This window comes from Cricetulus griseus (assembly GCF_003668045.3).
Source record: "Cricetulus griseus strain 17A/GY chromosome 1 unlocalized genomic scaffold, alternate assembly CriGri-PICRH-1.0 chr1_1, whole genome shotgun sequence".
Taxonomy (NCBI): Eukaryota; Metazoa; Chordata; class Mammalia; order Rodentia; family Cricetidae; genus Cricetulus; species Cricetulus griseus.
The window spans coordinates 98512319-98538653 of NW_023276807.1; the positions used below are offsets into that span (position 1 = coordinate 98512319).

General features: G+C 44.1%; 1 protein-coding gene across 4 annotated transcripts in view; it reads right to left on the reverse strand.

Moving 5' to 3' along the window:
* Positions 1 to 369: 369 nt before the first annotated feature.
* Positions 370 to 26335, reverse strand: part of Ogdh (oxoglutarate dehydrogenase) — a 68723-nt gene continuing 42757 nt past the window's right edge. For all 4 annotated transcript variants that reach the window (XM_027388170.2, XM_027388173.2, XM_027388171.2 and 1 more), the window contains exons 6-23: positions 22921 to 23075; positions 22574 to 22720; positions 21859 to 21949; positions 21376 to 21555; positions 15349 to 15477; positions 10152 to 10331; positions 9410 to 9562; positions 8713 to 8815; positions 8302 to 8430; positions 7691 to 7841; positions 7284 to 7411; positions 7017 to 7195; positions 6586 to 6657; positions 5890 to 6018; positions 4758 to 4830; positions 1951 to 2114; positions 1593 to 1747; positions 370 to 1477 (exon numbers count right to left, since the gene is read on the reverse strand). In XM_027388170.2, the coding sequence (XP_027243971.1) occupies positions 1357 to 1477; positions 1593 to 1747; positions 1951 to 2114; positions 4758 to 4830; positions 5890 to 6018; positions 6586 to 6657; positions 7017 to 7195; positions 7284 to 7411; positions 7691 to 7841; positions 8302 to 8430; positions 8713 to 8815; positions 9410 to 9562; positions 10152 to 10331; positions 15349 to 15477; positions 21376 to 21555; positions 21859 to 21949; positions 22574 to 22720; positions 22921 to 23075 (2439 nt within the window). In that variant the 3' untranslated portion in view covers positions 370 to 1356. The remainder of the gene's footprint in view (positions 1478 to 1592; positions 1748 to 1950; positions 2115 to 4757; positions 4831 to 5889; positions 6019 to 6585; positions 6658 to 7016; positions 7196 to 7283; positions 7412 to 7690; positions 7842 to 8301; positions 8431 to 8712; positions 8816 to 9409; positions 9563 to 10151; positions 10332 to 15348; positions 15478 to 21375; positions 21556 to 21858; positions 21950 to 22573; positions 22721 to 22920; positions 23076 to 26335) is intronic.

Here is a 26335-nt window from a genome sequence, read left to right on the forward strand (position 1 = left end):
GTGAGGGGGTCTGAGGCTAAGGCCCCAACCCCTAGGATGTTTGTTGGTACAAGGTCTCATATCCAGGTTGGATGAGATGCTGAGGCTTTAAATTTGCAGGCTGAATGACAGTCATTAAGAAGAGCTCATGAGAAATGCCCAGTCCAGAGGGCAAGGCACCATTCAGGCAGAGCAGCTGGCCCAGTCTGCATCATGCACCTACTTATAATGACTGCTGCTGCTCATGAGGGGGTATAGAAAGCTGTGGGGCACATATCCAGTAGGCAAGTGGCAGCTGGCAACCCCTCCCCAATGAGAAGATTGTTTCCAAGCAGGTTGGAAGGGCCTGGCTAGGGGGAGGTGGAACACACAGAATGACAGCAGACAGGCTGGCCATGATAACTTAGTTTATGGGTCAAGCCGATGCAATGCAAAGTTGGTTGTCCTTTTTATCATTTTTTTTTTTTAAACCAAAATAAATAAATCAATCAGATCTGTCCCTTTGAAGGTCAAAAGAGGGAGGAAGGACAGCTGGCTCCTTGTGTCACCTTGCCCTTATCCACTGATCTGTTTTTGACCTGCCTTGGCACAGTGAAGAAAAGGATTTATCAACTGCTTCCATGTGTTCAAGGGAACAACAGAAAGAAAATTAAGTGGCCAGGGGATTAGGAAAGGGGGGGGGGGGAGAGTCAGCAGGACCAAGACGCAGCCAGTGCCTGGGGTTTAGGACCCGAGGGAGCTTCTGGACTCTATTTAGAGCCAATCACTCCAGGCATGGTAGCTAGGGCAAATTCCGTACAAACAGCCCCAAACCCAAGAAGGGTAGCCGAACTGGACCTGCCTTTGCTGCTAAAGCCTTTTTAACTGCTCTGTACCATTCTCTGCTCACCCAACAAGCTGAGTGACACCCGAAACCCTACCAGCTATAGTTCCTCCATGACTTCTCAGTTTGGCTCTAGCAAGACGAAGCTACCCCTAGTCTTGAATCTGTGGCTTGTTGGGTGACAAGGACTGACTACCAGTACCTTAGGAAGCCACATAGTATTTCTGTTCCAACCCCAGAGGATTACATAGTGAGGATGGATAGGGCCAGAGCTGCCTTCCCTAGGATATCTTGAGGGGACCTTTCTTCATCTTGCTCCTTATTGCCTCCATGGAAGGTGGGCAGCCTGAGAGAAGTCAGCACAGGCTGGGCAGTATCTGGCCTGGGAGCAGCTGAGCACTGGAGGAGACAATCTAATTCCTATGAGAACAGGCGGAGGCATGTGGCACAGCAAGGGGCAGAAGTGTGGGCAGTGCTGAGGCACTGTTCTTTAGTGGAGAAGCAAAGAGCATCATGGACACGGGGGGCCATGGCCTCATCAACTCCAGGGGCATCTAAGAGAATTTCTTGAAGGCTTCCAGGTCAAAGGCTGTGTCCAGGAAGCGCTGCAGCTCTGTCAGGTGAGTTTTCTTGTTACCAGTGGCTGGAGCAGCAGCAGGGTCTCGGCCAGCATACCTGAGGGAGCAATGGGGAGAACAGTCAGAGGTGGGCCCTGCCTGCTCTTCCTAGCTGGCTTCCAGGTTAACTGCCCACCAATCCCAGGAAAGGTTCTGCAGGACTTGGGCCTTACCAGACTGGCTTGGCACGGTCAATGGTGGTCCTTAGTCTTGGCTTGACATAGTCATAGTAGCCTTGGTTCTTGTGCTCTTCCTGGCACCAGGCCAGCTCAGCATTGGGATACTTCTGTGCCTCCTTCAGTAGGAGGTCGAAGGGGAATGGTGATAACTGGAAGAGAGCAGGGTTGAGATCAAGAAAGGGACATTCAGAGGGTGGTAGGGGTAAGCAAAGGGAGGCTGGAATTTCAGAAGGGAAAGTCTTGCGGCTATTGCAGGTGGGAACTCAGTAAATGATGTTTTGCAAAAGCACCATGACCCAAATACTACACAGATAGAACACTGACAACTAGCTGCTATACCACACGCTCTCACCTGCTCAATCCTTGTAATAGCCACCTGCTCTTCCATGCCCCTGGCTTTGCGCTCTCGGGTGAGGTCATAGTACACCTTGCCAGTGCAGAAGAGTAGTCTTTTGACATTGTTTGGGTCCTGAGCTGCAGGGCCATTTTCTGGGATCACACGCTGGAAGTGGGTTCCTGTAAGAAAATTTCCACAGCTGGGCTGGTTCTTTCTCCAGGCCTATTCCATGGCTGCTGTGCATAAGCTGAGGGCTGTCTCACAGTGGCTGGGATCTACGGTTTGAGGGTTAGAGATACTTCTACCTCATAAGCTTCTGATGCCTGCGCATTCACTCAGACTAAGAATGCTGTATAACCAGGACCAGTGATGTACATCTTAAACCCTAGTATGCAGGAGACAGTGGCAATTGGGTCTCTCTGACTTTACTGTCAGCATGTTCTACATAGTGAGTTCCAGGACAGCCAGTGCTACATAATAGAGACTCTGTCTCAAAAAGAAACTAAAAACAAAACAAAACAAAAACCCCATCTGATGGCTACTTATAAATATACCTTACAAATTTACAAATGAAAAAATTTATAACACTCAAGAGGGCATATCCAAACAACTGCTGCTAGAACTGGTACTCACAAAACAGAGACTTGAGAGACTGTTTTCATGAGTAAACATTCAACTGGGAAATGGCAGTTGTACACATGAAAAATCCAGGGCAAAAATCATATTCAAGCTGGGTGGTGGTGCCACACGCCTTTAATCCCAGCACTTGGGAGGCATAAATTATATTCAATGGTGAAAGATTGGAAACTGCTCTTCTAAAGTCAAGAACAAAACTAGCAGGCCCACTCTTGCCATTTCTATTCATGTTACTGAAGCCCTAAACAGCACAGTTGGGTAAGAAAGAAGAAAAAATGACATCAAATGGAAAGCGGAAAGTGAGGGTATTTCAGTGGGCAAAACACTTGTCATATAAACCCGCTATGAGTTCAGTCCCTGGAACCCACATTAAAGTGGAAGAACCAATTTCTGAAAGTTGTCCTCTGACTTATATACATACTATACAAACCCCCCCATCACACACACACACACACACACACACACACACACACACACAATTAAAAGCCCAATTATGGTTTTTGTAGAAAGAGGACTTCTTTCTAAAATTCATATTGTAACTCAAGGGACAATGAATAACCAAATAAAAATTTAAGACAAAACAAAATTCAGAAGAAAACTTTCAAAATGAATTTTGTGCTTTAAAAAAAAAAAAAAACTATAATAGGGTGACACTGACATAAAGACAGAGAAACAGACCAATCGAACAGGACACAGTCAGATTAATTTTCCACACAGGAATCAAGGTCATTCTATGGTAAAGAATAGCTTTGACAAATGGTGTTGTAAAGCTGGAAATCCACATGCAAAGAATGAAGTCAGGATCTTGATGAACTATTTGTATATCCGTGTTCAAAACAGTGTTACTTACAAGAGCTAAAATATGGAAGTGCCCCAAAGACCCACCAAGCAGTGAATGGACAAACCAAATGCAGTAGATCCATGAGATAGGTCACTTCTCAGTCTTTTGGCTAAAATCAAGTGTTAAATGGAACACTCCTCCATCTTAAGACATGAAATGATGGCACACACTATACCATGGGTGAACCCTGAAGACAGTATACTAACTGAAATAAGTCAGTTATAAAAAGATCAATATAGACTGAGTACTCCTATTCTTTAAATCCCAAAACCTGAAAACTTTCTGAATACCAACATGAAACCCCAAATAGACTATTCACCTGTTACATGATGGGTTACAACTAAAGCTCAGCTACACAGGAAATACAGTGATTTCTTATTAGATATTTGTAAGATACACATAAAATAAATGCAGCCTACATTTAGACTTGGGTCTATACGAATATTTCAAAACCAGGAAAAATACCAAAGGTAAAACATCTCTGGTCCTAAGCATTTGAGAAGGGCTGCTTGGTTGTACTGTTTGATTCTAGTTAAAAAAAAAAAAAAAAAAAAAAAAAATAGAATGTGGCTGCCAGAGCAAGAGCAGGAAAGTGTAGGGAGTACTTAATGGGTGAAGGGTTTCAGTTTTACCTGATGTAAACTCTAGAAATAGATGGTGCGATGTCTGTACAACAGTAAGAATGTTACTGTGACACTGAACATTTAAAATTGGTTAAGACAATAGATTCTACATTATGTAATTGCTACCCCACACAAAAAGTAGAAAATAACAAAGAGGTTTGCTGTACAGAAGACTATAGGGGCTTGGTGGTTGAGAGGAAGCAGTCTTCTTGGCCACAGGAACATCTGGATGACCACAGGCTGTATTAGCACCTGCTTGTCACTTTCCAGGTAGAATCTCAAGCCACAGACTCTGTCTCAGCAATGTATCTGGCACGCTCTCTCCCCACATTATTCCTCACTGTGAACTGTGGTGAGCTGTCACATGCACCTACTTGTGACCCTAGTCTCTCTTTTTTTGTTGTTTTGTGTTTTTTTTTTTTTTTAAGACAGGATCTGACCATGTAACTTTGGCTGGCTTGGAAATTGCTCTGTAGAGCAAGCGGGCTCTGAACTTAGAGAGTTCACCTCTAGGGTGCTGGGATTAAATGCCAGTGCCACCAGGTCTGTTATTTTAATGCAATTCCAGGCCCTCACAGTCAGAGGTCTTTATCTCATACCAAAAATCCATAAAGATCCAAAGAAGATGGATAAACACAAGTCCCATAAGCCCTTTAGAACAGCAAGGAACCCCAGAGCTAACTAACACCACCCTGGGAAACACTTATGCCCTCCACACCTACCTGGAAGCATCTCATCAAAGTTAGTTCTTGCCTCAGGGTGGCGCAGCAGGGATTTCGGAGTGAAGACAATTAACTGAAAGACAAAATATACTCACAGTAGACTATATTTTAAGATTCAGAATGAAGATACAAGGTAAGGGTCATCTAAACTTTGATCTTTGGTACACAGTCAGGTCAGCCTGTCTTCCAGATCACAAATGGGAGACTCATAAAATACAGGAAGAAAAAGAAAGACTCTAATTTCTCTGTTGTTCACCTCCTCTGGGTAGGTATTTACTCTCTAGGACTACCTTCCTGGCCTGGAGCCTCTCCTTGGTGAGCTGACCCAGTTGGTCTTAGAGATAAAGCACCTCTAGCCTGTCTAAAGCTGAAGGCCTAGCACCAGGGCTGTTCTGCTTTGTGGGTCTGCAGGCTACTAGGGATACAAAGCTAGAAGCCTTAGCTTTGCATCCACCCTTTGCAGTATCCTTATCCCAGACACTCTCGTTCTCATCATTTTGCCCACTTGCCTTCCCCACACAACTCCCACTACCACTTCAACACCCAGTTCAAAAGCTGCTTTCTGGGGTTCCTTGGTCCCTGCTGCTGGGGCTCACCTTTTCCCCCAGTGCTCAGCACACCTACATGACAAACTGTCTTACTTCTCAATATACCATGGCTGTACTTGTCTTCTTTGCTAGGCTGAGGATTGTATTTTATTGGACTCTCTTTCCTCTCTCCCTTTTTCCCACCCTCCCTCTCTCTCTTTAGTTTTTCGAGACAAGGTTTCTCTGTAGCTTTGGAGCCTGTCCTGGAACTTGTTATATAGACCAGGCTGGCCTCGAACTCACAGAGATCTGCCTGCCTCTGCCACCCCAGTGCTGAGATTAAAGGCGTGTGCCACCACCACTTGGCTTGTTGGACTCTCTTACATATGGTACTCAAGAACATGTGAGGACTCTCAGTCTTGGAGTGAGAATGTACAGTTCCTTGGCATTCATAACAATAGGACCTAGCTTCCTGAGACATCTCACCCTTATTCCTCTTTAGATATGACCCATTCAACCTAGAGAAAAAGACACTAGGAGAGTCCTTCTTTGTGCTAACACAGGTTGGCCAGCACCCTGGTCATTCTGGAGAACCCAGAACTGACCGGCTTTCGGAAGGGCAGCAGGATCTGTCGTCGAAGTACATGGAAGAAGTTGCCAGGGGTGGAACAGTTGACAACAATCCAGTTGCAGTCATATAGCTGATTGATGTCAAAGTTGTCTTCCTGTAGGTCCTGCAGCATGGGAGGAAATGGCCAGAGGCCAGCAGCAGCTGTGAGCATTCTGCCTGGGAGAAGGGGTAACTTAGGGCAGAGGGGCCTCAGGATGTCTCATTGGAGACTCAAGGATGCACTAAAGACAGTAAGGAGCAGGCTCTACAGGTTTCCTGAGTCTGAATCCCATTTAACCCTTGGCAACTTCTGAAGGCTACCGCTTGACAGTGGATGTATGGAATATAGGAGACACAGGTGCTGGCTATAATTAAGTCTACTCTTCCTTGAAAACTGACTCCCAGTAGTTCTGAATTCTTTAAAATTTCCTTAAATCCCTATTTGAATGACAGCAATGGCAATATCACCTAAGAGGTCAGGCTGAGTTCTAGGCTTTCAGCAACAACAGGAAACAAATGAAGTAACCTATTTCAGGGAGATCAGAAGGTATAGTGCCACACTGGTCTACCCACTCTGATTCCTAAGCCAGAGGGAGAGAGAGTCAGCTGAGATCTGACCCCTCAGGACATCCAAATGGAATTCTTTCCTGGATACCCCAGGTAGCTGAGTGACAGGATCTGCTCTACTCACAGGCAGGACATCTGGGTCATCATTGCACATCTGCAGAAACCGCTCTGGGCGGGCAGAGGAATGCTCTGGACCCTGGAATCAGACACACAAGTTAGCTTGCAAGTTCTCACATGCTGACATCTACTACACTTGCAGTTTCTTCCTCCTGATGTCAGTGCTCATTTGATTCTTCTCCCTCCCACTAGGCAAAGCACAGGATAGCAGGGATGAGGGAAATGAGTGCTTGAAAGACTGAGTAGTATCAGCACCATCAGCTTTCTATCTAGGGATGACCATCCAGGCTGCATGTAGATGGGCCACTCTTGTGTTCCAAAGCTAGTCTTCCCATCAAATGGATGGGAAGCACCAATAGAACCCTCTGGTCTTTGGGATGGGGTTCTGGACAGGTCCTTCCTAGGTCTTGAGTTTGGTGGGCAAGGGGAAGATCTTACCATGCCTTCCATGCCATGAGGCAGCAGGAGCACAATGCCATTCTGCCGCACCCACTTTGCCTGTCCTGGGCAGATGAACTGGTCAATGATGCACTGTGCCATATTGTTGAAATCACCAAATTGGGCCTCCCAGAGAACCAGAGCATTAGGGCTAGCCATGGCAAAGCCCAGCTCAAAGCCTGTAATGGACAGAAAAGGAAGAAAGACATGTTCAGGACATCCGGCAAGGAATTCGGAAGACTGAGGTGGGGTGGGGGTTGGCCTTACCCAGGACACCATATTCAGACAGAGAGCTGTTGCATACGGTGTAGGGGGCCTGATTGGGCCAAAGGTGGTTCATGGGGATGCAGGTTCTTTTGTCTACATTCTGATCATGGAGCACATGGTGGCGATGGCTGAGGCAGAATGACAAGATTAATAAGCAAGAGTACAGATATTTGAACCAACCACTTGGACTTTGAAGCTCTAGTAGACTCACTATGACAACCTGTCTTTCTGCCAAATACTGCAGAGTAGAGCCCTCCCAGCATACAAATTGAGCATCCAAAACAAAACAGGAAAGGGTAAGGCAGCCTCGACACAGAGGATGCAGTGACTTTTCTGGAAATGATTTCCCCCACCCTGGAGTATAAATACCAAAGCTCTTCAGTTTGAAATGTAAATATTTTTGTTACCTGAAGGTGCCCCGCTCCACATCCTGGCCACTTAGCCGGACATGGATGCCTTCCTTCAGGAGTGATCCAAATGCCATGTACTCTGCCAGGGCCCAGTCCACAGTCCGGTTTGTTACCAGCTCCTTCCGAGTCTTCAAGATCCGGCTTAGCCCTGCAGAGAAAGAGAGCAAGATGCTGGGCAGTGGTGGTGCATGCCTTTAAGCACAGCACTTGGGAGTCAGGGGTAAACAGATCTCTGTGAGTTCGAGGCCAGCCTGGACTACAAAGTGAATTCCAGGAGAGGCTCAAAAAAAAAAAAAAAAAAAAAAAGAGCAAGAAAGAGCACTCAACAGTACTGCAAGTCCAGCTCATGTGGACACCTTTCTTTCTGTGCTGCAATGACACAGGCAGAGCCTGTGTCACCCAGTGTTAGGATAGCAAAATGGTGATCTCCTAGTTGCTTCTCTACTTCTTTCCAAATGAAGGACCTTGGGTGTTGTGGGAGCGAAGTCTACCAATATCCCCGGTGGGCTCTGGACAGGGGAGTTCCTGTAGTGTGTGGTTGGGGACACTGTCTTCAAGAGGTACTGATCTAGACTAGTGTTTCTATGGGCAAGTCCAGGGATGGTTACCTCCATGGATGGTAAAGTTCTCCACAGGTACAGAGCTGGCGACATTCCCAATGTGGGCCAAGACATCCTCTTCCAGGCCAGTGGAGGGGCAAGACATGCTCCGGGGCTGTCCATCCAGGGTGAAAAAGCCTAGGAGAACAAAGACAGGCTTCGGCTGCCATCTACTTTGGAAAGGACATCTGCAGAGCAGACCAGGGTTAACAGCTTTACCATAGTACTAAATGGCTTTGGGTAAATGAAAGGTAAGAGACAGTAAAGCCTGGATGGCCCCCTAGGTAACCACAGAGGCCTTGCTGAAATGGAACATTCACTGTATTGTAGATACAGGAGCAGGAGCTTTGTCTGGGAAGAGACTTCATGGTTATATCCGATTTACAAGGAGTCTATCTGGGGTGATGGCCCCTTGCTTACCAGGCCAGGGGGAATCCAGCCAGTGCTTGATGTGCAAGATCTTTTCATCTTTGGATCTGGTAAATGCTTCCTCACAGATCTTATCATACTTGGAGATTTCCTCCTGAAAGAGTGGGTGGATTCACATAGCTAATTGAATACAACACACCCATGTTGTACAGGTCTATTGCACCCTGGCCTTCCAGTCCCTCTGTACTTTTGCATATCCAACAACCCACCCACTCTATTTCCTCAGAATCGCCAACATACAGCCTCAAGAACTGGCTTAGTTTTATGTGTTTGTAGAAGACTAGGCTTTAGAGCTGTACCTTCAGAAGCTGTTCAATCTGGTCCCTAACCATCCCATGTGCCTAGAACTGCTGCTCCACATGTGACAGAATGCTCTGTGCAGATTATATAGGATCTTTAGCAAGCTGGATGGACCCTTGTCCATACATCTCTCAACCCAAACAGCCTGTGTCAACAGAGAGAAACTATTGAGTAGTCACCACCTCATCTCTAGAACAATTTTCTCCACCTCCAATAGATCTACCTCCTTTAAAAAGCATCTTGGTGCCCCAGATCCTCAAAGAAGTTAGAATGCTGAAATGCTATAGTTGTCAAGATTTCACATGCTTCCATTAGGGTCCTAACAAGAAGACTGGCCTGGGATGATCTTCTCTAGTTTGTCCTAGCACAAAGGCCTACTAGGACACACCTCATACTCGGGCTGGTTGACGACACCCTGGGATACCAGCAGCTCTGCATACTTCTGCAGCACAGGCTTCTGCTTGCGGATCTGCTTATACATGAGTGGCTGTGTAAACATAGGTTCATCCATCTCATTGTGGCCATTGCGTCGATAACATACCTAGTCAGAGTAGCAAGAGAGGACTATTAGAGATTGTGTGTGTGTGTGTGTGTGTTTATTTGTCATTTCATTTTTGTGATGCCAACATGGCTATTACTGCTTTGCCTCAATTTACTTCTACAGCTAAGACTTTGATCTTTTACATGGAGAACTTGCTCTATTAAATGAGACATAATGAGAGTTACTTGGGAATACAAATTCCCTCTCTCTCCTCTCTCCCTCCACCCCACCCCCTCTGTTTTTTTAAGACAGGGTTTCTCGGTGTAGCCCTGGCTGTCCAGGAACTCACTTTATAGACCAGGTAGCTTCAAACTTGAGAAATCCTCTTGCCTCTGTCTCCTGAGGGCTGGGATTAAAGGCATGTGCCACCACTGCCTGGCACAGATTATTTGTAAATCAGTCTAAGATAGGACCAGATGGACCATACAGCGCCCACTGGGGAGTACTGAGAGGAGAGCCTATGTTTGAATACTCTGGAACCAGAAGGATCCTACCTTAAGTATGATATTACAAAGCCCAAGGAGACTTAGCAAAAGGAGGGGCATAGCCAGATACTTTGCTTGGATGTGTTTACCCTGGCATCACTTACCAGATCAACAACAACATCCTTGTGGAAGGTGCTTCTCCACTCAGCTGCCACCTTGCATACATACATGACAGCTTCGGGGTCATCTGAGTTGACATGGAAAATGGGAGCATTCACCACTCGGGCCACATCAGTTGGGTAGGGAGAGGAACGGGCCATCCGAGGGTCTGTGGTGAAGCCAATCTGTAATTATGGAATACATGATGAGGCAACAGGGTACCTGGAACTGGAGTACAGAGTACAGAGGGTGGTAAGTGTGTGGTGGATACAGCCTATACTTTCTGCTGGGCTACTAAGAATGTGTGACCTAAGTGGCTTTTTTACTTAGTTTTGTTTGTTTTCTCCTACTCTGATAACAAAATTCATGCCTGTTTAACATAGGGAATTTGGAAGAGGGAATAGATTGTAGTAGTAACTTAATTACTATGTATACAATGTTCTACCTGCATGCCAGAAGATGGCACTAGATCTCATTTCAGATGGTTGTGAACCATCATGTGGTTGTTGGGAATTGAACTCAGGACTTCCAGAAGAGCAGCCAGTGCTCTTAACCTTTGAGCCATCTCTCCAGCCCAAATTTCATTTTTTTATTGGTTTCCAAGAAAAGGTTTCTCTGTATAGCCCTGGCTGTCCTAGAACTCACTCTATAGACTAGGCTGGCCTCAAAGGCAGAGAGCCACCTGCTTCTGCCTCCCAAGAGCTGGAATAATAGTGTGTGCCACCATTGATGGGCTGGTTTTCCTTTCCATATTATTTTCTCTGCAGGCATACATATGTAAATACATAAGTATACATTGAAGTTTAAGATCTTGCTTCACCTCTTTCCTCTGCTACAGGTAGAGTAGGCTAGCAGTAGCACACTTCCTTAGTGTGCACAAAGCCCTAGGTACTTAAACAGAAAAGATAATGTTAGCCAGACTATGCACTTTAGAGAGGTCAAATTGCTTTTAAATCATCTCCCTTCTCATGCCCATTTTTGTGGGGAGGTGGCATATGTGTGTGGCTTGTTCTCACCTGGGGAAATGTGAGTACACTGTGTGGAGGTTAAACATCAATGTAAGGTCTTCTTGTCTCATAGAACCTGTAACTCACCAATTGGTGACACTGGCTCCTAGTACCTTCCTGTCTCTGCCTTCCCAGTGCTAAACTCACTAAGGTTCTCATGGCAAGTACATTACCAACTGAAGTATTTCCCTAGTTCCCTGACATCAACAACTACTACTACAACTACAACTACAACTACTACTACTACTACTACTACTACTTTTTTTGTTGTTGCAGGGTCTGACTATGTAACTCTGGGTGGCCTGAGACTCATTATGTAGACCTAGCTAGCCTCAAACTCAGAGATCTACCTGTTTCTGCCTCTCAACTGCTGGGATTAAAGGTGTGGTACAGCTAGGTACAGTTGAAATCTATGGATATTATGTGCAGAGAAAACACAAAACTCTGGAATTGATCAGCACTCAGGAGGTAGAAAGGATCTATATAAATGAGGCCAGCCTGGGTTACCTTGTGAAGAGCAGGTTAGTCTGGGTTACAGAGTAAGAGCTTAAAACAAACAACCATAACCAAACAAAAACTCCACAAAACCAACAAAATGAAAGTTTAAATGGAACTCTTCTTTAAGCCAGCAATTCCACTCATTGGGTATATAGCCAAAACAACTAAAAGGAGGGTCTTAAAGAGTATCAGTATGCCCATGTTCACATCAGCATTTACAACTGGTAAATGTAGAGGCAACTCAAGTGTTTATCAATGGATAACTGAACAGCATTTGGTGTATCCCTAGTGGAATGCTACTCAGACTTAAAAAGAAGATTCTGACACATCACAACACAGATGGACCTTGAAGGTATAAAGGTTAGTGAAGGAGTATTACCTTAAGAAGACAAATACTATAGGGTGCCACTTCAATAAGGTACGCAGCCTAACCACAAATTAAAAACAGAAAGTAAAATGGGGGTGAGGGGAAGAGAGGGGGCGAGAATAGGCAGCAATTGTTTTTGTTTGACATTTATCTTACTGTGTGTGTCTGTCTGTGAGTGTCTGATACATGTGTGTGGGTGCTCACAGAAGTCAGAAGAAAGGGTTGAAGCTGGGCAATTATGAGCTGCCCAATGTGGGTGCTGGAAACTCAATTCAGGCCCTTTGGAAGGGCAGCAAACACTCTTAACCACTGAGCCCTCTCCAGCCCCAGGCAGTGGTTGTTTAATGTGGAGCTTCTGAATGGTGGTCAATGCACATTAGGAATGTGTTTAATACAAGTTAATGGTTCATTAGAAATGGTTACAATAATAAGCTTGTTAGGTATTCTACCACATTATAAAAAAGGAAGAAAAATTCATTAGTGGGGCTTTTTGTTTATTTTAAAAGGTACTTCTTTGTTCTTAACACTACTCTCTGAAGGCAGGCAGATTACATACTAGTACTATCATTTACTTCAAGCAAGCTACTCACTCCCTTTTTCTCAATGTTCTTTTTTGGAAACTGGTAATACCACAGCTGGATGTGATGGCATATGCCTTTAACCCCAGTACTGGGAGGTAGAGACGGGTCTATCTGTGTGAGTTCTGTGCCAGCTGGTCTACATATTCAGTTCTCAACATGCCAGGTACATATGAGACCTCGAAAGGAAGAAGGAAGGAAGGAAGATGCTAATACCATCCCCACTGCACAAGTAACAATCCCATGGATTGAGTTAATGCATATCAGGTGCCTACGCTGATTTGTGATATGTGGCTGATCATATGCACTCAGTAAATGGCAACTCTGCCATGTAGTATGGTATCACCTTGTCACTCATCAGTCTCTCCCACAATCTCACAACACATCTGGACTGCAGCTTTCTTTGTAAATGCATGTATGCGGTGGGCAGACAACAACATCAGGTGTTATATACTCAGGAATGTCATCCACTTGGTTTGAGACAGGGTCTCCATTGACCTTGCAATTAGATGCTCACTGCCACCCTCCTACTGTAGGGAAAAAAGGCCAGCGAAAGAAACACACCCAGAGCAAAGCCAAAGAAACACACTTTACCCTGCAACCAGAGCCAAAGAAATGTACTCTGACCCCAAAACCAGTGCCAAAGAAATACAACTTTGACCCTAGAATCAAAGCCAGTGAAAGAAATATATCCTGGCCCTAAAATTAGAGCCAAAAGGCTAAAAAGGACCCGTAAAAGAAATACACTTTGACCCTGAAACCAGAGCCAAATCTGCCCCTGAACCTGAGCAGAAAACCAACCAATCCCTAAGCATGAGATCTAGCCATCTGAGCTCAGGGACTAAAATCTGACCAATCCCCTCCCTGGAAATCTTCCTGGAAAAACCCTGCCCTTAAAAAGCCCTTTATAAACCCTGTGCCTGTTCAGTTTGTGGCTATCTTCTATCACCCTGTATTCTTCCCTCCCAATAAATCTATTGAATGAAGTTTGGGTGAATACCTTCTTTGGGAAACCTTCCCCTAGCAAAGCCCAAAGTTGTTACACTCCACTCTCCACTCCAGAGAACTGAGCTGACCTGTAACAACTTCTCTGAGGGAACCCCTCCCCTGCAGTAACAGAGCTGTTACACTGGGGAAGCCTTTCCCTGGAGCAGAGCTGTAAGCTGTTACTGTGACCTGTGGTATTCTTTGGCTCCCGAGTGCCAGAAGACCTTTCCATCAGAATGGTAGTTCTTTTTTTTTTTTTTTTTTTTTTGAGACAGGGTTTCTCTGTGGCTTTGGAGGCTATCCTGGAACTAGCTCTTGTAGACCAGGCTGGTCTTGAACTCACAGAAATCCATCTGCCTCTGCCTCCCGAGTGCTGGGATTAAAGGCAGAACTGTAACTCTTACACCTAACTCTAAGATTATAAATATATGCAACTATGTGCCCCTTTCTGAAAAATTAATTTATTTTTAATGTGTACGAGTGTTTTGCCTGCATGCATGTATGTATATTATGTGTGTGCCTGCAGAGGCCAAAGAAGGCTTTGGATCTCTTGGAACTGGAGTTATAGGCAACTGTAAGCTGCTATGTGGGTCGAGAGAATTGAACCTGGGTCCTCTGGAAGAGCAGCCAGTGCTCTTAACTGCTGTGTCATCTCTCCAGCCCTCATACACAGCTTTTTATATGGTAGCAGGGCAGTGAACGTGGGTTCCCTGGCAAATGCTTTATAGGCTGAACTATCCTGCTGGAGCTTTCTGAGCACTGGTTGATGGCAGCTCTGGCTCATATTAAACAGACAAACTTCCTTAGTCATAAACACTTCCTGTCTGCTCCACCCCCACCATTTGTCTACTTGACCTTTCAGTTTCCACTTAGTCATCAAACAGAGAATTAATTGCTATCAACCTCTGGCCTCCCTTTCCTTCTTGGTATTTTGGGCCCCTACACCTTAATGAAATGTAAGTTTTGTGTTAGTAGATTACAATATCCCTTTCTCTGTTTGATACCCAAGATAGTGTTTATACTTAATCAGTAGTTGAGTATTTGTCAGGGAGAGTTACAAATACTGAGTGAGATTACCCAAAGGAAGGACATAATAGGTAATAGACGGCATGTGTCAACACTGGGCAGAACTAAACTGTGAGAACTAGAAGAATATTATTAATTGAAGTAGTACTAGAAACAAGAAAACCTAAGATTAGAAGTTCACTTTATGAAACAATCTATAGTGACTAGTGACTACTTTTACTAAAGCTTTTTTTTTTTTTCCTCTTCTAACACTGTTTTAAAAGACAGCATGTGAATCAGGAAATAATGTGGTAAATAAGAGCAGATGGTAAGATATGTATATAGGACTCCAGTTTCTTACAAAGAAAACCAATTACTTGTAACTGTGGCTCTAGACAGAAATACTCTAAAACAATAATGCCCTTCCCTTAAACAATGTAATTAAAATCATTCCACTGTAAAAAGTGGCTTTCCAAAGAAATTTATTTATGTGTATGTGTGTTTTGTATACACACCAGAAGAGGGCATCAGATCCCCAGGACTACAGTTACTGACAGTTGTGACCTGGCATGTAGGTGCTGAGATTTGAACCCAGGACATCTGGAAGAACAGCTGTGCTCATAACTGCTAAGCCAGCTCTCTAACCTCACATGTCATCCAAATTTTTAACAAAAACCCCACTTTTATAATCACAAAACAGTGAAGGTTTTAAATGACCAGGAGGATACATCGGAGGCAACTGACTGACACCTGAGGTTACCTGGTTGTTGACAACCACATGCACGGTGCCATGGGTTGTGTATGATGGCAAGTCACTGAGATGGAAGGTCTCATATACAATGCCCTGGCCAGCAAAGGCAGCGTCCCCATGCAGCAGGATAGACATCACCTGCAAAAGAGACTCCAAATGTAACACATCTTGACGGTTAAGGTCACACAATAGTAAGTGGATGAAATGAGCTGCAATTTGTTTTTATAACTTGTGTTTGAGTACATGAAAGAGAGAACAGGGTACACATGCCACAGTTCGGGTGTGGAAATCAGAAGACAACCTTGTGGAGTTGGATTCTTTTTTTCTATATTTATGAGTTCTGGGGATCAAGCAAGCTCCTTTATGCACTGAGCCATCTCGTGCAGTTCATAATTTTTACAAGGGTAATGCTTCTAAGTCATTTACAACTCAAAGTAACAGGAGTACAAAAGGCTTCTAGGAGTACAAAGCCTTCTAGAAGGGCTTCCTTTCTAGCTGGACTTGCTACCATATCCACATGTGCCACTACCTGCTAGTACCCACCCTAAATACAGAGAAAGCCACATATCTGATGTGTCATCCCTTCTGCATCCTGCAAGACATCTTCTACACCTTAAAAACCTTCCCATCCAAGAAAGCAGCTCCAGCCCCAGTCACCCCAGGGAATGGGTTTCCTTAGTTCTTGTATCTCTGGCAGCTCCTACATACCAGATAGGTTAGCTAGGGTCACTTGGTCTGATCATGGTCTGCCAATTTCCCTTCAATTCATCTCTCAGGCACTGAGTACACAGTAATATTTGGTGGAAAGAACTTCATTTTATTCCTTCTCAAACCTTCATCTCAGCCTCAGCAATATCTTGATCCACCCTAGTTGGTTGAGTGGCTAATAGATGATGACCTCTGATTTGTTACTCCTGTATCTATTAATTGGCATCTTCTCCCTTCTCCCCAATTTATGATTATATGCTCATGATTCCTATCTTACTCTACAAATAGCATGTAAGAGAGTCATGATACCATCAGTTATTCTGATGCTCACTTTATTTCATGTGCTGTGCCTTTCAGGGTACCTTATTTTCATGCATCACAGCACCAACACTGCAGCCTCCTACTGTGTTGTCTATTACCAGCCTTGATTTCTCCAGGAAAGGATGGGAATTTAGAATTTACAGCTATTTGTTTACCAACACCAGTTTCTAAGCCAGAGCTAGTGAATATATAGGTTCTTTCTATTATCTCTGTATACACCATCTATCAACATCTCCTCCAGGTACCCAGAGTTTACCTATTAGCTCAATATCCCCAGTAGGACCTATTCCTTGGCTATATAGCCTATGGCTTTCCCAATCCCATAGTCAGGGTTCTCAAAAAAAAAAAAAAAAAAAAAAAAAAAAAAAAAAAAAAAAAAAAACAGACAGGACAAACAAACAAACAAAGTCCACAGTCAATGAGGTAGAGCTTGGTATATGACTGCCTACCTGGTTTGAAGAAGCTGGCATGTTTAAGCACTGTGAGGCAGAGTGGGCTACAGATCAAGGGAGGAACTGAGGATGTAGTTTGAGTCTGAAACTATTTAGAGGCAGAATTCTTTCTCCTTTTGGTATCATGGTGTTTAAAAGACAGGGTTTCATGAGCCAAGGCTGGCCTAAAAGTTGCTAAGTAGACGGATGACCTTTGAACTCTTCATCCTTCCACTTCTAACTCCTGAGAGTTTCACTACCACACTCAGCTTTATATAGTGCTGCAAACTGAACACAGGGGCTCATGTTAACTGGGTATCACACTGGGAAATGGTGATCAGTTTTTGAAATCATCCCAGGCAGGAGCAAGTTTTCCCTTTGCACTGGTTGAGTCACTTGTACTGGTTAGTTTTATGTCAACTGACACAGAGAGTCATTTGGAAAGAGGGAACCTCAAATGAGAAAATGCCCCCACCAGACTGGTCTGTTGGCAAGCCTATGGGCATTTTCTTGATTAATGATTGATGTGGGAGGGTCCAATTCACTGTGGGTAGTGCCCCCCTTGGGCTGATGGTGCTGGATGCTATAAGAAAGCAGGCTGACATTCCTCATGGAGGGATACTCTCTCAACCCAGATACACAGAGGAGGGCCTAGGCCCTCCTCTAAATGATGTGACAGACTTTGATGATCCCTCATGGAAGGCCTCACCCTCCCTGGGGAGTGGATTGGGGGTGGGATGGGGGAGGTTGGCAGGGGGGCAGGGAAGGATGGGAGGGAGAGGGAACTGGGATTGATATGTAAAATAAGATTGTTTCTAAATTAAATTAAAAGAAAAAAAAAAAGCAACCAGGTGGCACATGTGTTTAATCACGGGAGTTCGAGGCCAGCCTGGTCTACAGAGTGAGTTCCAGGACAGGATCCAAAGCAATATAGAGAAACCCTATCTCAAAAAAATCCCACAAAACCAAAACCAAAAAAGCAAAAAACAAAATCAAAACAAAACAAAAGCAGGCTGAACAAACTATGAAGAACAAGTTAGTCAACAGCACTCCTTCATGGGCTGGGCTTCAGTTCTTGCCTCCAGTTCATGCCCTGACCTCCTCCTCTGATGGACTGTGATATGGAACTATAAGCTGAAATAACAATACTACCTCCCCAAATCGCTTTTGGTCTTAGTGTCTTATAACAGACATAGAGAAGTAACTAAAATACCAACACAGTGGTGATTTAAACTGTCACAGAGGAATGTTCCCAGAATACAAAATCTAAAAGGCTACACTAGTATCAAGTCAGATTAGGTGAGTTTCTCAATGCACAAGGTTATGGACTGACCTCAGCCCAATTTACACAAGTATACAGTTTTTTCTGACCACTAAGGTTATGTAACCTGCCACCTTACTGAGCTCTAAATTTAGTAGAAATCATATCACCTAAGGAATGTCAGAAAAGTAGCAAGAACAGATAAGAGACTAAGCTTTCTCTTCACTAGGCTGAGGTCATGCAAGGACTTAGAGTAAGGTGAGGAAGTAACTCAGAAATCGGCTGGCAGCTATCTGTACTGGGGTAAAGGAAAGCACAACAACAAAGTACACTCCTAAAACACAAGAAATGGGGCTGGAGAGATGGCTCAGGGGTTAAGAGCACTGGCTGTTCTTCTAGATGACTCAGGTTCAATTCCCAGCACCTATATGGCAGCTTACAACTGTCTGTAACTCCAGGATTCAACACCTTCACACAGACATACATGCAGGCATAACGCTAATGCACATAAAAATAAAAAAGTTAAAAAAAAAAAAAAAAAGAACAGGGCTGGAGAGATGGCTCAGAGGTTAAGAGCACCGACTGCTCTTCCAGAGGTCCTGAGTTCAATTCCCAGCAACCACATGGTGGCTCACAACCATCCGTTATGAGATCTGGTGCCCTCTTCTGGTGTGCAGATATACATGGAAGCAGAATGTTGTATATATAATAAATAAATAAATCTAAAAAAAAAGAACAAGCTGAGTGGTGGATCTCTGTGAGTTCCAGATCAGCCTGGTCTACAGAGCAAGTTCCAGGACAGGCTCCAAAGCTACAGTGAAACCCTATCTCGAAAAGCAAAATAAACCCATGAGTGAATTTCCAGCCAACCAGGAACTAGCCAATTTCTTTCATTTAGATCCCAAGAAAGACCAATAATGTGGAACCCTTTTCTGCTACCTTTCTCATTATTTTATCACCTCTCAGGACACTTCCAAAACTCTAAACAAGGTCTGCTTGAGTAGAGTTTTGTCCACATTTTCTTTTCTTTTTGTTTTTTTGAGACAGGGTCTCTGTATAACAGCCTTAGCTGTCCTGGAAATAACTCTGTAGACCAGGCCGGCCTCTGCCTCTTGAATGCTGAGCTTAAAGGCATGCGCCACCACCACCTAGCCTTGTCCACATTTGCATTTATTTATTTATTTATTTATTTATTTATTTATTTATTTATTATGTATACAACATTCTGCTTCCATGTATATCTGCACACCAGAAGAGGGCACCAGATCTCATAACGGATGGTTGTGAGCCACCATGTGGTTGCTGGGAATTGAACTCAGGACCCCTGGAAGAGCAGTCGGTGCTCTTAACCTCTGAGCCATCTCTCCAGCCCGCTTGTCCACATTTGTAAAACTACTTACCCAGTGCCAAATATCTGGGCTAGCCCCCTCATATAACCCTAGTGTTCTAAATGGACATGGAGCTACCTGTCTCCCAACATAACTGAAGCCTCACTGTAGATGTTCTACATCTACTTAAAAGATTTTCTGTGGCACCACCCAGCCCCTAAACTGGAACCCAGTAAGTATCCTCTATGTGCCTGTGACACTATCACCAATGAGAAATTGCTTTCGCCTCTCAAAGCTATCCCAGCCACCTTCCCATAAGCTGCCAAGCATATTACTGGGATTTATAATTTGTTATTTTTGTTTGTTTGTTCGTTTTTTGTTTTTTTGAGACAGGGTTTCTCTGTATTGTTTTGGAGCCTGGCCTGGCACTTGCTCTGTAGACTAGGTTGGCCTCATCTACAGAGATTCTCCTGCCTCTGCTTGCCTCCCGAGTGCTGGGATTAAAGGCGTGTGCCACCAACACCTGGCATATAATTTGTTTTTTAAACTTATGTGTAGGTGTTTTGCCTGCATGTATTCTTTGCACCACATCTCCAAGAGCAACAAGTGCTTTTAACTGCTGAGCTGTCTCTCCAGTCCAGATTTATAGTATTTTAAATAGCAAAACCAGGTATGGTGGTACACGTATATATAATCCAAGCACTCAGGAATGGTTGAGGAGGAATCACTTAGATGAGACCAGCCTGGGCTATAGTGAGAGTTGGCCACCACTGCCTGGCAAGACAGAGTTTCTCTGTGTAACAGCTCTGGCTGGCCTGGAACTAGCTCTGTAGACCAGGCTGGCCTCAAACTCAGAGATCTGCCTGCCTCTTTAGTGCTGGGGTTAAAGGTATGCCCTACCACCACCTGACCTTTTCTTTTTTAAAAAAAAAAAATTATTTTTATTTCATTTTCATTGGTGTTTTGCTTGCATGTATGTCTTTATGAGAGCATCAGATCCCTGGGAACTGGAGTTACAGACAGTTGTAAGCTGCCATGTTGGTGCTGGGAACTGAACCCAGGTCCTCTGGAAGAGCAGCCAGTGATCTTAACCACTGAGCCATCTCTCCAGGATCCTCCCCCTTGCCACTATTTTGTTTTGTTTTGTTTTTAATTATGTGCATGTGCAGGGTGTGCTGAAACCAGAAGGCATTAGATTCCCTGAAGCGAGAGTTGCAGGCAGTTGTTGAAAGGTCTTATGTGAGTGCTGGGAATTGAGTTTAGGTTCTCTGTAAGAGTACCATGTATTCTTAGCCACTGAGACATCTCTGGAGCCCTGATATGTCTGGTTGTCTTACTTCTCATCTAACTTGACCCCACATCTATGGATGCTTATTCTGAAGTGCTTCATTTTGCAGCTTCACTGCACTCACTATTGACTGACTTCCTGACATCCCCCACCCCATCTCTTTTGTTTAAACAGAGTAAAGATCCTTGGGAGCAGGCTGACAGTGTCTTTCTTACATATCACTCAATGTACACTGCACCATGTACATTGAGTACATGATTCTCCCCCTGGTTTCTTAGTTTTTAACATCATTAATAAGAACTCAATTTACTATAAAAATATAAAATTTGCTACAACTAAAATATTATATCCTGAGATTAAATAAGGATAAGATTAAAGTCAGATAAGGGTTTTTATATTTGAGTAAGCCAGCCAACCAATATTCAGCATTCTCTGTCACACAAAGGAAATGTCTTAGTAGTTGGGAGCTGTCTGATCAGTGACACTCTCTCCTGACATCTGAGTCCCACACCTTTTCCTTGTAGTCACTTTTTCTGTTCATAACTAAAAACTACCTCCTCCATCAGCATTGTGAAGACACAAGATAACACCTTACCCAGTTTGGTGGTTATAACTTGGAGGGAGTGTGATTACATCTGTTAAGCACTGTGTGAAATATGAGGTGGAAAGAACTTTACTCACAGTGTCTCAGGGCCTTACCTTTTTCCCTTCAGTATCTCCACAATAAAACTGCTCAGCTTTTGTCTTGCCCATTACCACAGGGTCAGCAGCCTCCAGGTGGGAAGGGTTTGCCACCAGAGACAGAGTGATATTTCTGTCTGTCACACGGTTAATCCTGCGGTGATACATGCCCAGGTGGTACTTCATGTCCCCAGAACCCTGATGGTAAAAATGGCAAGTGATGTTGGTTGGAGAGATTCGTTCTCAACGGCAGCCCTACAGATGGGATTTTTTTTTACTCTTAGAGCCCAACTGCAGGAAGATGGGGAAGCTTTCCCCAACATTATCCCTCCCAGATACAAGTACAGGGTCACCTGAGTAGAAGGAGTATATTCTTGCCCCCAGCAGGAGGAATACAAAGCTGCTGGGTAGAGGAGGTTGGCCAATTCCAATAAGGAAGGCAACTTGTAAATGGTCTGGAGTGGAGCTTTGGCTAAGACATTTTGAGAAACCAGTCCTCACCTCATCAGCTGCTTCCAGCTTTGAGTCAAACTGACAGAAAATCTGTTCCAGTTCCTTCCTGATGACATTTGCAAGCACGTTCAGTCGTCCTCTGGGACACAGGGAAGAGTGAGTAATACCCAGAACAAAGATGCCTTTCCCTGCCCCTTATCCAGGACACAGCATCTCCTTGGTTTATAGCCCAAGAATAATTATGAGCCAAAGCTAATGTGGAAATCAATTCTCTGGCCATCAGGCATACTAAGCTATAACGCATAACCCATGTATGAAGAAAGGCAGAAAGCACAAATGCTACCAGCCCTAGCACCCTGCCTCTCCCAAATCTCAGAGTGCTGTCATTCTTGTAACCGAGATAGCAGCAATGGCACTGGCAATCTACCTATGAGGTATACTCTCACTGTGCAGGAAAGGCTAGTCTAGCACTTACTATATTAGCCCAACCTGAAATTGAATTTTGTGATCTTCCTGCCCCAGCCTCCCAAGTACTGTTATTATAGGTATATACTACCATGCCCACCTGGATTTAATTTTAACAAAACTCATTATAGAATGAAATATAAGTCTAATCATATTTGGCTTTAACTTTGACACTGACTCTGTAGTCATCTTGATGTAGGAGTGTAAGAAACTTGGAAGGCAGCACATCTTCATATACTTAGGCTCTACTAGATCTCTAGCAGGGCCCCAATACTGTGCCTTCAAGGGCCATGGGTACCTGTGTGGCATTCCCATGATCACATAGTCTACTCCATTTTCACTTGACTTGTCAATGATTGTCTTGAGGGCAGGGATCAGCACCTCACAGCCTTCCAGGCCAAAACGCTTCTCAGAGGACCACTTCCGTTGTAGGAACTCTTCAAACCTGGTGGAGAAATAAGTATCTTGAAAAGCAATGTCTATAGGGCCAGCCTCAATGTCAGGCATTCTCAAATGACAAGAGGGTACAATGGAGGCCAACTCTATTTTCCTGCAGGCTCACCACCCTGGAGGACAGGATACCCACACTCCACAAATGGGCCATGGATCCCCTGGGAGCTCATGGCCCAAATCACACCTCTTTACCTGGTGGACCGTACAAGCCTGGCCAGCAGGGTCCGCTTCTCCTCATTGGTGAACTGCATGATTCCAGGGGTCTCAAACTTCTGCCGGATCCACTGGCATTGCTCCAAATCATTAATGAACATGAACTCCACACCAATGTGCTGACAGTAGGCCATCTGTCCACATATATACAAGGACATAAAAGTTACTGCTGAACATGAACTGCATTCCAGCATGCCAGCAATAAGTCATCTACCTGTACACTACCCTCATACAGACAAGGGTATGTTTAACCAGGCTTCATTGTAAGAATATACCAACTGCCCTATTCTCCAGGCCAGGGAGGAACAAACTGCCTTCTCCCATATACCTAAAGCGCTGTGACGGAAAGCAGAAACCAAGCAGGTATCAGTCTTGCAATCTTTCTGCCTTGGCCTCCCTAATGCTGGGATTACCAGCTTATAAATTCCACAGTTAGCTTCTGAGGTCCTTCTAACACAGCCATGTAACACTTTCTTAGGATCTGGCTATGGGTACACGCAGAACCTGAGGGGCCAACCAGGCTAATGAATAACTAGTTCATTATCTTCATAGTAAGTAGCAAAGACCATGCCAGCTTTTGGACTGGATTCCTTTCTAAGAAAGGCAGGCTGTCCTTACAGTATGCTCCCCCATCCATGAGAAGAAAAGCTAATGAGCTCAGTGGCTACTTAAACACTTAAGACTTTTAACTTCAACTTTCTAATAACTGATTCCCCTGGAAGCTTAAGGATTGAAGAACATGACAGCACAGGACCATTTTTTTTTTTTTTAAGACAAGGTCTCTACATAGCCCTGACTGTCTTAGAACTCACTCTGTAGACCAACTTGGCTTTGAAGTCTGAGATCCACCTGTCTCTGCCTCTCAAATGCTTGGATTAAAGGTGTGTGCCTCCACAACGAGGTAAAAGAACAGGTTTTTAATAGACCTGACAAGCCTTGAACCAAGTCTAGGAAAGGAGGTGGCTGTCAGCCCTGCAAAGGTAGAGACCAGCTAGCTCTCCGGGAAAGAAAATTAAGGGAAAAAAAGCAGCCTAACTGGATGGGCGCTTGTAAATTCACCTTAGGGACGCCCAACTCCAGTATTCTTACACACTCTCAGTCCTTGCTGAGCCTTTACCACCTGTACCACTGTCCTAGAGGCCCATAATGCAGATGTGAAAGTAAACTGGGCAGCAGCACTGGGATAGCAAAGGCAACAAGATGTCTGATGCTGCCAACTGTACAGACCCAAGTGCAGCTGACTTCAAATAGCCAGAGGCCCCCTTCTGTGCCTCCTTTTGGTTTAGACAATGAGCCCTGCTGGCATTGGCAGTTTATAGTTACAGGCTTGTTGGATTTGTGGTCAGGTGCCTATTCTTTGCACAGTGGAGAGGCTTTGACTGAACTTACAAAAGTAAGGCTGCCCGAAATATACTACAGCCTTTCTAGCCATATTTCTGGGAAGACCTTTGAAATTGAAGTTGTTTTCAATAATTCAAACCATGTTTTTTGTTTTTGTTTTCCTTGACACAGGGTCTCACTATGTAGTTTTGGCACTTGCTATATAGACCAGGCTGGCCTCAAACTCAGACCCTCCTGCCTTTGCCTCCTGAGTGCTGGGATTTATCATCTAAATTAACTCTTAGAACTTCTTAATTAGATTAAGCTATCCATAACTTCACAGCTTTCACCAGTCCATTGCATTGTTATGTCTCATTTTTACAGACATGTGAGGAATCTGGCAATCAGAAGAACAAGGCGTGCTTCTACATAATTCAGTCCCAGAGAAGCTATTCGCACCAAGCATCACGGAGGCCATCTTCCTAGTACAACCAACAACTGGCTCCTTATCTACTAGTTACCCTGGGTGGCCTGCTGACGGAAGTGGTGCTAGGAAAGAAAGACTTCCTTTGGTCACTACTGCATTGAACCTGTGCATGAGTCTGTTGTCCAGGTCCCTCCTTCATGTCTTTTAAGCCCAACAGGCAGAATTTCCATTACTTAACAACTAAAAGCACAGAGGAAACTACTGAGTTAAACACTCTAGAAATCAAATCTCTACCTAATTTGTCAGCATTACTTTAGCAATTAATCCAGAGATGCAATTGGAAGTCTGGACAGTAGATAATGGCTTTATTTTTGTTTCTTCTCCCTTTATCCTTGGCCCAGTTCTCAGGAAAATTGCATTTATTTTGGGTAGTTGTGTGAGTTTCAAGATCTCTTAGCTTCTTGCTCTGATGAAACTAGTTTAAGGGGGTCTAGAAGTAGTATCTCTAATTTTTCTCAAGATCTACTAGATAATCACTGCGTCATGTGATCTACGGCTTGTATCAGCTAAAGAAATGGGAGGCAGCCCTTGAGTGTGCTGTGGGCTGTCCACCCCTTCACACCAGGCTCAGGGCTACATAGGACTCAGAATTTTATGGGAAATAAACCAGATGAGACACTAGTCACTCTCCCATTCCCACAGAGATGGGAAGGTACTGAAGGGCCTGGAAAAGATGGGAACAGATCATACAGCTTGGATGGGGTGGTGTGCATCTGATTGTTGTCCTGAAAGCACCAGATCAGTAAGATGTAAAGGTTGGGATAACACAGAAAAGCCAAGTCACTTGGGACATGGCCTCTTGGAGGAGCACTGGCTTATATGGCACAATATGTTTGGTTTAGATGATAGAACTTGCATGTTTTCAAGAGTCAGCAGAAATACATGAGACCACCACAAAAAAACAAAACAAGACAAACAAAACAAAACAAAACAACAACAAAACCAACAATAACAAGAACAAAAAACAAAAAACAAAAAACAAAACAAACCCAAAAACCCAAAAGTTAAGCTGGGCAGTGGTGGTGCATACCTTTCATCCCAGCACTTGGCAGGCAGAGACAGGTGTATCTCTGTGAGTGTGAGGCCAGCCTGGTCTACAGAGCTAGTTCCAGAACAGCCAGGGCTGTTATACAGAGAAACCTTGTTTCAAGAAATCAAAAGAAGAAATAAAGAAAGAAAGAAAGAAAGAAAACCAAAACAGAGAAATACATGAATACATGAGACCCCAGAAAGCCTAAGCCATAACTGTTGTCCTCCCAACTTAGAATATAGGTATGCACATAAACTCCTCACTACCATACTGGTGGTGATGCTTCACTTATGTTGTGGTGTAATTACACAGAACTTAACAAATGTATGTTTAGAAAATTTTAATAAGTTAAATTTTCCTAGTAGACATAGATGAGACGAATTTCACTATTTTATTTGACTCAATATATTAAACATATTGTTTCAACAGTTAAAGTTATTCAGGCATTTTGCCTATTTCAACTGTTCAACAGTTCTGTGGACCAGGATGGCCTCAAACTTAAGTGATCCACCTGCATCTACCTCTTGGTTGCTGGGATTAAAGGTGTGCACCACCAC